This window comes from Synchiropus splendidus, chromosome 15 (assembly GCF_027744825.2).
Source record: "Synchiropus splendidus isolate RoL2022-P1 chromosome 15, RoL_Sspl_1.0, whole genome shotgun sequence".
Classification (NCBI taxonomy): domain Eukaryota; kingdom Metazoa; phylum Chordata; class Actinopteri; order Syngnathiformes; family Callionymidae; genus Synchiropus; species Synchiropus splendidus.
This window is the reverse complement of record NC_071348.1, coordinates 144,617-158,540: the sequence shown is the minus strand read 5'-3', so window position 1 is coordinate 158,540 and position 13,924 is coordinate 144,617. Positions and strand designations below refer to the sequence as shown.

Sequence of the window (13,924 nt, the reverse complement as noted above, 5' to 3'; positions counted from 1 at the left end):
GGATCTTTCTGTGCAATTTGCATGCAGTTTTCTAGCTTGCCTACGAGGTCTCAGTTAATATGAGCATATACTCAGGAAATGACGTCATGAAATACCAATGTGCGCACGCGGACAGGAAATGACGTCATAAGCCTGAGCCCTGGAAGCAAAACGGGGTGAAGAAGCAAATAGGGCAGTGACAGTTGTCGTCTAACGTGAACCGGAACCTGCCCTTAATACCGGTGACTCGCTCGAGTCGATGGAGTGGCTCACGTCCTGCGGCGACGCGCTCCTGGCACCGACGGCTCTACTGTCTTCTTTTCAGCTCTTTAAGGTCGGTGTCGGTTCCGGTGAAGTGAGTGTGTGTTGTGGATGATGCGGGGACTTTTGTCTCGGTTTTATATGAATGACTCTCCCTTGTAGTGGTTGGATTCCACTGACTGAAGTACGCTTTTCACCCAGGCTGTTTTTATTGTTATTGCACTTTTAAAGATCTACTTTAAATGGTGAACTACCTAGGAATCCTTACATGAATTACTTTAGGCTAAAGTCAGGATGGGTGAGGTTATTTCAGTGATAAACACTATTATAGCTATTACTTTGTTATTATTATTTATTACTTGAGTTTAAGTCATTACTGCTGTATGGAATGATTCCGCCAGAGACGGACACTGACCACGCCTCTTCTTTCGACTTCATCATTGCGCATGCGTCGTATTTATTTGTGTTAACTAGGTTTGTTGTGTTACCACAACTTCTTATTGTTTTTCACAGACGTCACACATCGCTTCTTGGCTGTTTGTGGCGCTGAAGTAGCTCTACACATGGCTCTGTGTGCCATTCTGGCAGCGATCTCTATAGTTTAGTTACTTTTCACCGTGTTCCGGTTTAGGATATACATGACCTCAAATGACTTTAGTATCAATGATTTGGTTTGTGAATGGATTTTGGAGCGTCAAGATCGATATGTCAGGATGGATCTGCGCGTCACTACTCCCTTGCCAGAGCTGTTGACCTTCTTCCCTGTGGCTGCAGGACCACCGGGCTCCTTCGGTGGGGTTCTTCATGCTCGGCGTCTCGGCAGGACTTGGCGTCCTGAATCCAGCCTCCTCCGTGCAGACGGAAGCCCAGTGGGCTAGTGAGGTTCTAGCTCCAGCGCTGGTCTCCTTCCACCTGCTGTGGCTCAGTGAAGACCACAACACCGCTCTGCTCCTGCTGTGTGGCCCCTGCCTGCTGCTGGCCCTCAGCGACAGCTTCTCCGTGGACACCCTGGCGCTGATGACGCGCTGCGCCGGCCTGTCGTCGCTGTCCTGCAGCCTGACAGTGTGGCTCTTCGCCGGGAATGCTCTCGGAGCTCTGGCCAGCGTCACACTGTGCCTGCCCTCACTCCTCTCCGCTCGTTTCACACCCAGCGCTTTTGGCAGCCCGGTCTCCACCGGGGCCTCTGACGGGTGGATGGAGTGGGTTCTGGAACTATCTCTGTGTGTCGGCTGCTGGACTGCAGCGCGTGCTCTCCCCACGTTTTTGTCCCATCTCTCAGACAGATGTGGCCTGAGCATTTAGCCGCCGGGGCGGCATCCTTGTTACGCTGCAGTGTTTTGGGAAATGATCCAGTTTCACCAGTTGAACAACATGAGTGGTTGACGTGGATTCGGTTACATTCTTTCTATACACTGTAGATCCACACTGAGCTTGGTGCTCCTCGTCCTCGTCCCACAGACACATTGACAGCGAAGAAGCCGGTCAAACGCGCAACCGAGTCGTTTATAAACCTGGTGTGACTCTAGCTTGACCACACACCGTCACGACAAAACGGAGTGTTCGAAACAGACTTGGCTAACCTGACGTCTCCCTTCAAAACTAGACACTCGTAGGCGATCAAAGTTGGCTAAAAACTAAATGCAGCAGCAAACAAATGTGCTCCGAAATGTGACAAGGGTAAGAATCGTCGTTGTTATGAAGCAACTTGATGCAAAGAATGTTAAAGATTAGCCTGGAAATCACCCAAACTAGAATGAAATCATGCAAAATAGATTGCGATGGAATCAAATTTAAAATAAATAAATGAATCATGATGTATTTCTGGCGACATCAAAATAATTCTGCAATTCAAAGTAGCTGAGTGTCATATCTTTCACAAAGGACTTTCAACTAACCACAACTGCGTTTGGTTCCGTTGGTGGTGAGACAAACGAAAAAAAAATGTTGAAAAACACTGGTCTAAAGAGTGAATAAATCTTGACCCGAGTGCTTCTCAAACCTCGACTCTCTTCCTCACTGCAGGTGCACTTCACCCTTATGGTTTACATGTAACCAGATGACATTCAATGAGTCATTTTCCATATCAATATCCAACAGAGGTGTTTTTGGAAATGGCACTGTTCCGCGTGTGGCCTTCCAGTGTTCATTACAGGGACACACCAACGTCCTGGAGCAGGTGCTGGTCCGTTCAGTGATGAATTTGAACCCCAAACGGTGTTCTGGAAGGTGGCTTCCCTCCCTGAAGGTGTTTCTGTACAAAGCATGACGTGTCTCCCTCCTCCACTGCAGCCCCCTGAACTCCACTGAGCATGCTCAGTGCGGCTGCAGCCTGTGGATGGAGAGGGGAACACCAGAGCTGCACATTGTTGGAGGCTGCTGCTGCAGCTGTGAGCGTCAGCGCTGCGCACGTAGATGGAGAGGCAGTGTCCCGCATGGACTGTCTTCACCGACGAGGACCTGTGTGAGCAGGTAGGATGAGAATTCTGTCTGATTCTGTGCTTCTCCGGAGTAACCCTGCTTCGTAGGCCTAGCAGGGGAAGATGTATGCCTTCTACTCCCTTTTGGTCTACATCTTCTACACGGTCTTCAAGGAAAAGGAGGCCGCAGAGGGGCCGCAAGGAGCCACGGCAGAAGTAGGTCCCATGTCCTCTTGTGCCAGGTTTCATCCACGTCTACTGGCACACACACGACGTTCAGTGTTGTCAATGTTCACGCTCGTGCGCACTGTTGCCGCAGGAGCAGGGAGCCGTTTCCGTGGAAACAGAGAGCAGGAGGAGAGATGGCTCCACCCCCAAATTAAGGAAAAGGCCTCTCTTCGGTGATTCCAGTGAGTTGAAGGGAGACGTTTTATTCCGGCGTCAAGACGCCTTCCTGAACACATGTGACTTCCAGGCAGCAGCAGTGATGAGTTGTCTCTCAGTGATGATGAAGAAGAGGAGGCCGGTCCAGACGTCCCAGCGTGCACCCCTCTGGCTGCCTTCCTGTCCTTCAAGCAGGAGTCAGAGAAGAGGAAAGCCTCCCAAGAGCCCGCGGGGAAGGTCAGTGAAGCTTCCCCAACGTCGACGCTTTACCAACCGCGATGCGTCGCTCAGCTGACAGAGTCGCCCCTGATGGCCGTGATGAGCCACTTGCTGAGTTTCCTGGAGCAGTACTCGCACTTCCAGCAGCTCCAGCAACAAGCCGAGCGGTACCGCGTACAGCTCAAGAGGCACCGCGTCCAGCACCGGCGGCAGATGAAGGCCCTGCGTGCCTCCTACCGCCAGCGACTCCGGGACAAGGACAGCGTCATCAGCAGCCTGGAAGAGGCCGTCGGCCCGCTGAGTGAGGGTGAGAACCACTGCCACGGCAGCTCCTGGCCCCCAGGGCTGACCAAAACCTCTCCCCTATCTTCGCTGGACTCTGCCAAAGCTCGTGTTAGATGCAGTTCAGTAGCGGCCGCGGTCCCACCGGGCCTCCAGCGGTGTGGGAGTCAGATCCATGTCCTGGTGCGGCAGGGCGAGAGTGGAACTCTGGCCTGAATAACTGATGGCCGTGTGCTGCTTTACTTGCCACCGACGAGTGGCGGCACACGCTCAGCGCCACGTGCGCTCGTGTCGCTCTAAAAATAGCATCCGCTTGAGTAATCCAGATTTAATGAAAGACAATGTCGCTGTGAATAAAGAACAAGGTGGGAATTGAGCTGGGAGAAAGAAGAAAGTGCCTTTTAACACTAGACCTCCAGTCCCTTTTTATCGGTGTGATGTCACATTCATCTCTTGGGATGAATCTGTCTCAACCGTTCACTTTCCTGAGCCACATTGGGCAGTACCCCTCCGCTGAGACTGATGTTCTGTCGGGCTGGAAGGTTGCAACAATGAGGTTAAGTCAGCTGACTGCACTGCGTGTGAAACGGCTTGGATCTGATCTTCATTTTACAGCATCCAAGACTTTGAAAAGCAAGCATGACGTTGAGTCCGGGACGTGCTGCTGGATGTTTCCTCGGCCACATATTGGGGTGCAGTGGGGTGTCCGCGCATGTACAACAGAGGGTCCTCCTCAGGCAGATGCTGGGCTCTGAAGTGATCCGTGTGTGTGTGTGGCAGGTGAGTGTAGCGGCGGTGGAGTCCACAGGCTGGTGGAGTCTCTGTCCGCTCTCCAGGGTGAGAAGAGCAGGCTGAGAGGGGAGCTGCGGCTCCTCCACTCGCAGCTGGAGCAGACAGACGGAGACCGACTCGCTCGCGTCCAGGCCTTTGAGCAGCAGGTGGGCTCTCCTTCTTCTCTCCCAGAACCGCGAGTTAACATCTCACTGGACATGCTCATGATCCATATCACCATATTCTGATGTGTCTCATCTCTGTTGGTTTATACTTTACCGGAAATGTCACTCGCAGATCGACGAGCTGAAGAGTTGTATCGAGGAGCGGGAGGAGGAGCTGTCCAGACTGAGGACTGCAAGTGTGAGTCCTTTGTTCTGCTCCGAGTGGCGCCTCACGTCTGATGCCGCTTGCCTGCGTCCAGGGTGCCACCGACTCAGAGAAGAGGGCGCTGTGTCTGTCTGCGGAGAACCAGACTCTCAAGCAAAGTCTGGCTGTGACTCAGGGTCTCCTGCAGCAGCTGAGCGCCGTCCCCTCGCAGCCCAGCACCTCGCTCCTCGAGGTGAGCCGCAGGTCAGAGGTCAGAGCCGCAGGTCACCCGTCCCGTGTGCCCTCCAGGAGAACGAGAGCCTGCGCGGCCGAGTGCAGCAGCTGGAGATCTCTCTTCAGCAGCGAGCCGATCAGCTGTCACACCTGCAGCGGCAGAGCGAGTGGAGAGAGAGGGAGAGAGAGGAGCGCGCGAGGGAGCTGCAGCGGCAGCTGGACAGAGAGCGAGGCAAGGAGCCGGCAGTGAAGGTGATTCTGCCGCCCGTCACAGCACAATCCAGCCCAGTCGGTGACAGTCATGCCTTTGCAGTTGGTGACTCAGACCGTGGAGGTGGAGTCTCCCGCCACCATCAAGACGCTGAGCAGAGTCCGTCAGAAGAACGAGCTGCTGTCCAGCAAGCTGGCCGATCAGAGCGAGCGATGCAGACAGCTGGAGGAGCAGATCAGCAAGTCGGACCAGCACAGCTGTAACCTGCAGCACAAGGTGACCACGACTGGAACCTCCCTGATCTCTCGCTCATAACCGCTAACCGCTGTTCCCAGATTGCAGCTTATGAGCGAGAGATCAGTAGGTTGAGGGAAGAGCTAATGAAGGAGATCGGACACCTGGAGGAGAGGAAGGCAGAGGCCGTGAAGGCTGCGGCCAGCTGCTCAGAGGAGCACCTTCAGGACCTGCAGCAGCAGTTCTCCTGTGCGTGTCTGGGAGACGACTCTTGTTTCGCTCGCACACCAAGCAGCGCTAACTTTTCCGGCTGGCTTCCTCAGGTCTGCGGAGGCGCCTGACGTCGCTGCCGCCCACTCTGCGCTGCGTGAAGACGGACTACGCCAGCCTCCGCAGCCAGGTCCGAAACTTCTCCGACTTTTATGGAGCAGCTATTAAGGAGGCCAAGAAGCAGGTGAAGGAGTTTGCCGCCGTCGTGCGTTCAAACACGTGGTGACAAACGCCCCTCTCTGCCAGATTTCCGCTGCCATCAGTGAAATGTCTGAAGCCAACAAAGATCTCCTGGAGAAATACAGGAAGGAGGTGGCCCTCCGAAGAAAGTACCACGAGCAGCTGGTGGAGCTCAGAGGTAAGCGTGGCAGTCTTCCAAAGACGGAGGTGACTAACCGAGGAATCCCAGGGAACATCCGAGTGCTGTGTCGGGTGAAGCCGGTGCTCAAGGAGGACCAGCACCAGGAGGGTCAGTCCGTGGTGGTGACCGCACACCCCAACAATCTGACCGTGCTGAGCAAAGGGAAGAGCCGCGTCTTTGAGCTGGACAAGGTCTTCCATCCCCAGGCCACTCAGGAAGAGGTAGTGCCACCCAAGCGCCTCTTGCTCTTCAACGACCAGTCAACCACAGACTTGATTTCACAAAATCTCATCTAATCTATTGATTTTTTAAGCGGCGATTGAAAGAAATGCTAATACTGAAGCTATTCTCATGAGCCGACATGACGCTGCAGTTTGAGGACAGAAATGAGTCAAGTCAATGTTTGGTCTCCAGGTCTTTCAGGAGATCGAGCCTCTGGTCGTCTCCTGCATCGATGGATATCACGTCTGCATCTTCGCCTATGGGCAGACGGGCTCGGGGAAAACCTACACCATGGAGGTAGGATCAGCGCCAACATTCATGAGAGGAAACGAGCTGCTCACACATGTCCAGATGTTGAAGCGTATGTGACTGTCAGGGCAACGCCGAGCACCCAGGCATTAACCGAAGAGCCCTGAAGCATCTGTTCTCCGAGGTGGAGGAGAGGAAGGACATGTGGAGCTACACCATCTCCGTCAGCTCGGTGGAGATCTACAACGAAGTGCTGAGGTGAGGAAGGCGGGATCTCGAGTCTGCGGCTGAAACCTCACCGTGTCGTTTCACGTTCACGTGTCAGGGATCTGCTCAGCAAGGAGGGCGACAAACTGGACATCAAACTCAACCCGGATGGAACGGGACAGCTGCACGTGCCCGGACTCCGAGTGCTGGAGGTCAAGAGCTTGCAGCATATTAAAAAGGTTTGTAGCTCACCGGAGTGCAGCAGACGTTTGACACATCATTTACAAAGTTGGACAGAGCAGCTGAAGTCGGTGAGATGTGGAGACCAGAGGGCGGCAGAGTGAAGATTTCAAAATAGAGAACTTTTCAACAACACTGCATTTTCCTCTGGACCAGAGTGCGATCAATGCCGTTGGTTTCTGCGCAGGTCCTGGCCACAGCCCGCAGGAACAGGATCACCTTTGGTACACAGATGAACCAGCACAGCTCCCGCTCCCATGCTCTGCTCTGCATCACCGTCCGGGGCACCGACCTCGCCACCGGCGCCAAAACCACAGGTGAGCCACCTCAGACGGGGAGGGAGAAGCCGATCCGGCCGGGACTGATGTGCCGCTGGCTGGCAGGAAAGCTGAACCTGGTGGACCTGGCGGGCTCGGAGCGCGTGTGGAAATCTGGGGCGGAGGGAGAGCGGCTGAAGGAGGCGCAGAACATCAACCGCTCCCTGCTGGCTCTGGGAGACGTGATCCAGGCGCTGAGAGGACGACAGACTCACGTCCCCTTCAGGAACTCCCGCCTCACCTACCTCCTGCAGGACTCCCTCGGGAAAGGCAGCAAGACGGCCATGGTGGTGCAGGTCAGAGAGTCCCCCCCCCCCCTCCCGACTGCGGCTGTGGATTTGACTTGTTTCTGCTCAGGTGTCTGCCCTGGAGAGCAACGTGGGCGAGACGCTTTGCTCGCTCAAGTTCGCCCAGAGAGTCTGCAAAGTGGAGCTGGGTCCTGCAGCCAGGAAGCTGGAGGCCGGGGGGGGACACTGCGACTGAAGCGGCTCCAGTGTGGGAATACCCAGCCGCCGCCTCGCTCACTCCAGCCACTGATGTCACAGTTAGTGTCCTTCACCTGTGCGGCCAAACTGTAGCTCCACTGTTAAACACTTCCTGACGATGAAGTCACATTTATGTACACAAGTTTAGCTTGGGGAAGAAACGTGGGGTCGCAGCACCTGGGGTTCTATCATGTTATACTTCTATTTCCTCTAAAGCTGAGGGCTTGTGAACCCGGCGGGTGCAGACCCCTGGCTCATCATCTCATCACTGTAGCGAGGCATTCACTCGCCTTTACGTTGTTTCCCCAATAAATAAGTGACGCCACTGTGAGATCATCAGCCTGTTTCAGTGGGCCTCACAGCAACAGATTTGGAAAAAGGTGTGTATTTAAAACAAGACAACATTGTTTACAGTCACGACCTGGCCTCCATCTCAGTCGGAGTCTCCTTCTGCGACCCCCACGGCTCCAACTGCCCCGGCGAGCTCCTCCTCGCTGCCTCGCAGACGATCGCCTGGACATGAAGAGAGGGCCGGACTCATGAGAGTCAAGCGAGCGGCGCGCCAGCCAGTGTGACTCACGGATGAGTTCTGCAATGGCTCTTTGTGTTCTTCTCTCCAACTTCTCCAGCTTCTTTGCCACGTCACGCTTCAGATCCCTGCATCCAGCAGCAGTGACGGTGTCAGCGCAGGAAGCACTTGGGCAAACAAACGTCGAGCTTTTACTCACCAGTCCGGTTTTCTTGGGGCGAGGTTCGCTAGGTCCTGCAGGTAGGAAGAGGCGGCGGTGACCGAGCAGTAGAATACGTGTGGACCCGCAGACTTACCACTTCTTGAATGATGGGCTCTGGATTCGCAGCCTCCAACTGCTCTTTGACTTTGTCCTCAACTGTTTGCAAAAACCACAGCTGACTCAGGGCTCCAGCAGAAGAACAGGGGAGTTTATGAAACCATTAGTCACCTGATGCAGGCTTGGCTTTGGGGACCTGCCTCTCCTTCAGCTCCTCATCCTCAGGGGTGTAGTTCCTTAACTTGATCTCCCTGAACACACACAAAGAGGATTTCTGTATGAAATGCTCCACTCGGTGGCGGTGTACCATGCATCCTGAAGAACCAGCTGCGGAGGAGACACAGCCACAATTCTTCAAATTTGATGACTCAACAGGAAGTTGCTGAGACTCGTGGCAAAGAAAGGCTTGCTCAAAGCAGAGTCCTACCGATCTGAGTGAGTCCATGTGATTCTTCGACAGGAAACCAGCCTATAAACAAATATATATCTGCATGACGGCCAACAGCAGCTCTTGTGTTGACAGGAGGATTGATGTCTGATGGGGAGTCAAGTCTATCCTGAACTCCAACCTAACTCACACAACAACCCCCAATAACCTTGAGAAACCCCTGTCAAAAGTATGAATCCATTTTCAGGTTGCCTCTGCGTCGTAAAGAAGTGCGCAAGAATACACACGCCGCAGCACACGTCGACAGAAGCGCTGTTCACGTCCATGCAACAAAGGAAGCGTGTGAGTCATGTTCAAGTTTTGCATTCACCGCCGACAATTCTAGGCGTGGCTTGTTGGTCGTAACAATTAAAACGACCTGGACGACTACGTCACGTCTTTGTGCCAGTAAGTGCCGGTGCTGTGACACAATCATAATTGCTGCTCAGTTATTATGAAATGCAAATATCGTTAGTTTGACGTCACGCTTCATTCTGGAGGGTGTTATACTTCCACTGCGTCAAAGACTGACCCGGGTATTTTGGGGGAGCGGACACACCAGCGTGGCACCTCGAAGTGGTTTGAGTTGAGCCGTGGCTGGGGAGGAGCAGCAGCCATCTAGTGTTTACACAGATAGGACGCTACTTGCCACCAAAACCAACACTGGCTCCTTCACTCTCAAGTCCAGGAAAAGACAAAAGAGTCATCGAGGCTTTGCTGCGACACCGTAACCTGATCTCTCATGACAGATCACAAAGGTAAATATTAGAGTTTTTCACAGACGGCCAAAGCTGCTGAACTATAATCATTCTTGTGCGAGAAAGAGCGATCGGTCCAACGCAGAGACACTCCCTCTGTGTCGCCGGTTCACAGTCATTAAATATAAACAATGGAAAAAGGTCCTGTCGGACAGGAACGATGGCTGCTTCTCTCCTCTGACGGCACAAGGCGAAGTGAGCTGCAGGATATTTGAGCAGCCAACAGCACGTGGCTGCGATAGAACACAGAGCAAACACAGTCTCTAGTGACAGCAAAGGTTCCCACAGTGTCGTTTTGAGGGAGCGAATTTACAGTGCTAGACTTATTCTCAACAACAGCCTCTTCTGCTTCCTTAGACGTGGACACATAATGAGCCGTCTCACTCCTGTCTTCATCACCAGTTACTTCCCTCATTCACGCGCATGGATTCTCTCACTAACTCCCACCAGTTCTTCACCATCTCATCTCTCCTATTCCCTAAGGGCAGCATGAGCCAGCGCATATTTAACAGTCACGAGAAAGGCCGCTGCTGAAGCTGGCTCACTGCCTGCCAACATCACACAATGGGTGTAGCTGTAACTACCTGCACAAATTGGTCCACAAACCTAGGAATGTGCTGCAGCAAGTGGATTTTAACGCCCATTTAATGTCATTAATGATTCAACACAGTTTGAGCAATCCAGCTCGGATTCACGCTCATTCATTCATTCATTCAAGTGCGCCAAATAACTCCGTACAGCAATGCGGCGTCCCCTACGCCGAATATAAAAGGATGACAGTGATAAACAGACGACATGACGTGAAAGGTTTCGGCTTACCGATGCCTTTCCTGCTCCGCGTCCTCCAGCGCCGCTTTCTTCTGCTCGGGTTCACCGTCCTCTTGGTCTTGGCCCTGTTTCAGCAAGACGTAGACCTCAAATGACTTTACAATCAGCTCAATGTTCCACAAAGTTGAGAAGCATTCGGTCCTGGGGCCGCCGTTAAGAAGAAAGTAAGAATTTCCTTGGCAGCATAACAATTGTCGCTCAGTTGCATCTGACAGCTGTAACATCAAAAGGGTGTCATTATGGAGCTTATTGGGTTTTGTAAATAAAGAATTAAGCACTGGAAGTATAACCTTTATTCAGGAGGGAAATGCACCAGGTATGGTTGATGTTACAGTTAATAATTAGGCTTGTTCTCCATTTATCCTATTTGCATACAGGAGGGAAATAAAAGACCAGTATTACTTTTATAGGCTTATATGCCCCACAAAAAGCTTGTAAAAAAACCATTAAATTAACTCATTCTCCTGTGGAGAATGCCGGTCCATCTGCTGCAGTAATTCACTTGCTCTCCATGCACAAAAGAAAGTCACGACTGTCTACAGTTTGCTATCCAACACAGAGAAAATAGTCAAGAGATGAAAATCTGCATGTAAGCAACAAGAAATACATGGATGTTGCCGTTTACAACAGCATCCTGCGCAGGCTGAAGGCCTGAAGATGGATGAAAAGTATAGACGGTCATCTAACCTGGGCCATGAAAGCTCAGTTTTCATCACATTTTGAAAAATGACAAGCCAGGCTCACAGCAGAAGACACGACAAGCAGCAGCCTTCGTCACTGGATCCTTCACATGTCAATGTCGAGGACAGGCTTTGTGTCATTACTAATGACCAGCTGTCACGCTGCCTATTTTGCAACTGTTGCCTTCTGCAGTTTAATCAGCTAATAGTGGCGCACGCTGCTTCCTTCTTTAACCACTGGGCACTCGTCCTTCTTCTGCCGAACCCTTCAGAAAATCTGAAACCGTCTTAGCTGTTTCTTCCATAGCTTGCTCTTTGTAGACCATTTTTGTAGAGACGTGCAGGTGGGATCAGAGCCTTCGCCCCTTCTCACCCTGGACATGGACTGTTTGTTCCTCTTCCCTCTGGCAGGAGGCTACGGTCCATCCAGACCACAACCTCCCGTCACAGGAACAGCTTCTTCCCCTCGGCCCTCAGACTGTTGAATTCCTGAACAGCCTTCTTGTTATTTTATTTTATTATTATTATTATTATTAATTTATTTATTTATTTAGACTGCACGTTATTCCAAAACACTTTCCTAGTTAGTGGGCTCCCCACTGACCATGGCAATAAATCTGATTCTGATTCTGATATTGGTACATTGCATTATGAGGATCATCACCCTGTAGATTCCATGTTCTGCAAACGGCTCAAAGATAAAACACCTTTGTCCTCGTTCTAAACAACATATGGTACGTTGAAACCATTTCCCCGAATGTGGGAGTCAGTTTACACAGCATTTTGCATCCACGGAATTCATTTAAAAACAAGGCATCCCCTGACAATCGAGGACTGTCAACTATGTTTTCAGTACAAATACCAAACTATTAGTTATGGAAACAAAAGAGGATTCTAAGACTGTTTTAGACACGAATGTGGCAATAAAAACAAGCACACGCACGTTTGCCTTCAATTGAAAGTGATACACTGCGCATAACAAAACGCTCCGATTTTGCACCAGTGAGTACTATAAACTATTTGTTTCATTACAGGTGACATGTGAAATGATATAAACCGGCCACTGAATCTGTTAGCTAACACGCTAAGAGTAGCCGCTAAGCTAAAGTCTTCAGTGACTTGAGCAAACTGTTTCCCATTTCCTTTGAAAGCACGTCATAATAGCAAAGCGCCGCTCACGTGAAGCTGCTTATTCCGCAAAGCCTTGAGTCTTTCTTTCCTCTTGAGCGCCTGTTCCTGCAGCGAACCAACTTCTTTCTCCATGTTCACACACACGCAGCTCTATCGCCTCCGAAATCTACTAAGTACCCTGGCGAGGGCGACCAATCGATTGTCGAGCTCAACGAACGCCTTCTCAAGTGGTGTTGCTGTCAATGTGGATTCGGTTCATTTTGTCGTTATTTCACTTTAGTTCACCGCTGGATTGCTTTCTTAGAGGCTGCGTTTGATAAAAACTTGTTTGTTTCTTCATTCTTTTAGCTTTAATTGATGTTCCTCCTCAAATACACTCTGTATTACACTGAGGAATGAGTGTTGTGTTCAGACTGACCCATAAAAGCTACAGGATTAAAATACTTCTCATAATGATTACAGGTCACACACAGGACAGAGAGGCACTGTCCCACCCTGGGATGGTCCCACTGTCAGGTTTGGAATGTAGGACATCACCATGGTAATGCTGCCTTACGCCTCCCAGTAACAACACTCATCAACAACACGCTGCATCCTTGTTCATACAAGAGCTATTTTCCTATCTGGAATTAAATCTAGCGGCCGGGATGAGGATCAGCACCTCCAAGTCTGAGGCCATGGTTCTCGACCGGAATAAGGTGGTTTGCTCTCTCCAGGTCGGTGGAGAGTTCTTGCCCCAAGTGGTGGAGTTTAAGTATCTCGGGGTCTTGTTCTCGAGTGAGGGAAAAGGGGAGCGTGAGATTGATAGACGGGTTGGTGCAGCGGCAGCAGTGATGCGGTCACTGTATCGAACCGTCGTGGTGAAGAGGGAGCTGAGTCACAAGCCGAAGCTCTGGATTTACCGATCCATCTACGTTCCCACCCTCACCTATGGTCACCAGCTTTGGGTCATGACTGAAAGGATGAGATCGGCTGAGATGAGTTTCCTCCGCAGGGTGGCTGGGCGCACCATTAGAGATAGGGTGAGGAGCTCGCGGTGGAGCTGCTGCTCCTCCACATCCAGAGGAACCAGTTGAGGTGGCTCGGGCATCTGATCCGGATGCCCCCTGGACACCTCCCTGGACAGGTGTTCCGGGCATGTCCTACCGGGAGGAGACCCCGGGGAAGACCCAGGACTCGCTGGAGAGATGATGTCTCCAGTCTGGCCTGGGAACGCCTCGGGATCCCCGGTAGGAGCTGGAGGAGGTTTGGGCTTCCTTGCTCCGAATGCTGCCTCCGCGACCCAACCCCGGATAAGCGGCAGAAGAAGGTGAAAGGTCAAGGTGAAGGAATTAAATCTCACTAAACAAATGTGTCATAGAAGAGAAATATTGTTTTTGTGACGTAAAAATACTCCATAGTTCTACACAAAGATATGGCCATTCTTTATTACATTTGTGGACAATGAAGCACTCAAGAGTACACCCAGAACCAAGAGTAGTGGGAGTACAGTAGCTTCGTACTTCTGGATGGGACGTTGTCTTGAATGAAGAACTCACTGAGAGGAAAGGCAAAGCTCTCGATTTCCTAGTGGATGCATGTTCCTATCCTTATCCTTAGAGAGGAACAAAACTATCGTGGAGCCACTCAAGGGAGAGGCCAGTTCGGGCGGTTGTTTGGA

The 13,924-nt window shown here is 51.6% G+C and overlaps 2 protein-coding genes across 4 annotated transcripts; one reads left to right on the top strand and one right to left on the bottom strand.

The window, feature by feature from the left end:
- The first annotated feature begins 113 nt into the window (after positions 1-113).
- si:ch211-257p13.3 (kinesin-like protein KIFC3) lies at positions 114-7,977 on the top strand. Of its 3 annotated transcripts, none has more exons than XM_053887748.1 (21): positions 114-313; positions 2,530-2,709; positions 2,766-2,873; positions 2,977-3,067; positions 3,133-3,278; positions 3,333-3,567; positions 4,323-4,480; positions 4,611-4,676; positions 4,738-4,875; positions 4,932-5,108; positions 5,170-5,343; positions 5,403-5,550; positions 5,625-5,755; positions 5,818-5,929; positions 5,981-6,153; positions 6,347-6,451; positions 6,531-6,661; positions 6,729-6,849; positions 7,038-7,167; positions 7,234-7,463; positions 7,525-7,977. In XM_053887748.1, the coding sequence occupies exons 3-21, from the start codon at positions 2,781-2,783 to the stop codon at positions 7,648-7,650; spliced, it is 2,685 nt and encodes an 894-aa protein (XP_053743723.1). In that variant the 5' UTR covers positions 114-313; positions 2,530-2,709; positions 2,766-2,780; the 3' UTR covers positions 7,651-7,977. The 3 variants fall into 3 exon arrangements, with proteins under 3 accessions (XP_053743723.1, XP_053743722.1, XP_053743724.1); XM_053887747.1 differs by having other exon boundaries at positions 1,015-2,709; XM_053887749.1 differs by lacking the exons at positions 114-313; positions 2,530-2,709 and having other exon boundaries at positions 2,838-2,873; positions 3,161-3,278.
- On the bottom strand, positions 1,810-12,444 carry ccdc12 (coiled-coil domain containing 12). The gene is made up of 7 exons (XM_053887750.1): positions 12,313-12,444; positions 10,445-10,518; positions 8,612-8,691; positions 8,478-8,539; positions 8,381-8,415; positions 8,233-8,309; positions 1,810-8,165 (listed from the first exon to the last, which is right to left on the bottom strand). Exons 1-7 carry the CDS (start codon positions 12,394-12,396, stop codon positions 8,086-8,088), a joined length of 492 nt encoding a protein of 163 aa, XP_053743725.1. The 5' UTR covers positions 12,397-12,444; the 3' UTR covers positions 1,810-8,085.
- Between the last annotated feature and the right edge of the window lie 1,480 nt (positions 12,445-13,924).

Bases quoted from the DNA above. Each gene is read 5' to 3' on its own strand.
- si:ch211-257p13.3 (XM_053887748.1), top strand. From the start codon at position 2,781: ATGTATGCCTTCTACTCCCTTTTGGTCTACATCTTCTACACGGTCTTC. The intron at 5,109-5,169 runs GTGATTCTGCCG...ATGCCTTTGCAG, and splicing joins GCAAGGAGCCGGCAGTGAAG to TTGGTGACTCAGACCGTGGA. The intron at 5,551-5,624 runs GTGCGTGTCTGG...TGGCTTCCTCAG, and splicing joins CCTGCAGCAGCAGTTCTCCT to GTCTGCGGAGGCGCCTGACG.
- ccdc12 (XM_053887750.1), bottom strand. From the start codon at position 12,396: ATGGAGAAAGAAGTTGGTTCGCTGCAGGAACAGGCGCTCAAGAGGAAA. The intron at 8,310-8,380 runs GTGAGTAAAAGC...TGCTGGATGCAG, and splicing joins GCCCCAAGAAAACCGGACTG to GGATCTGAAGCGTGACGTGG. The intron at 8,166-8,232 runs GTGAGTCACACT...CTTCATGTCCAG, and splicing joins AGCCATTGCAGAACTCATCC to GCGATCGTCTGCGAGGCAGC.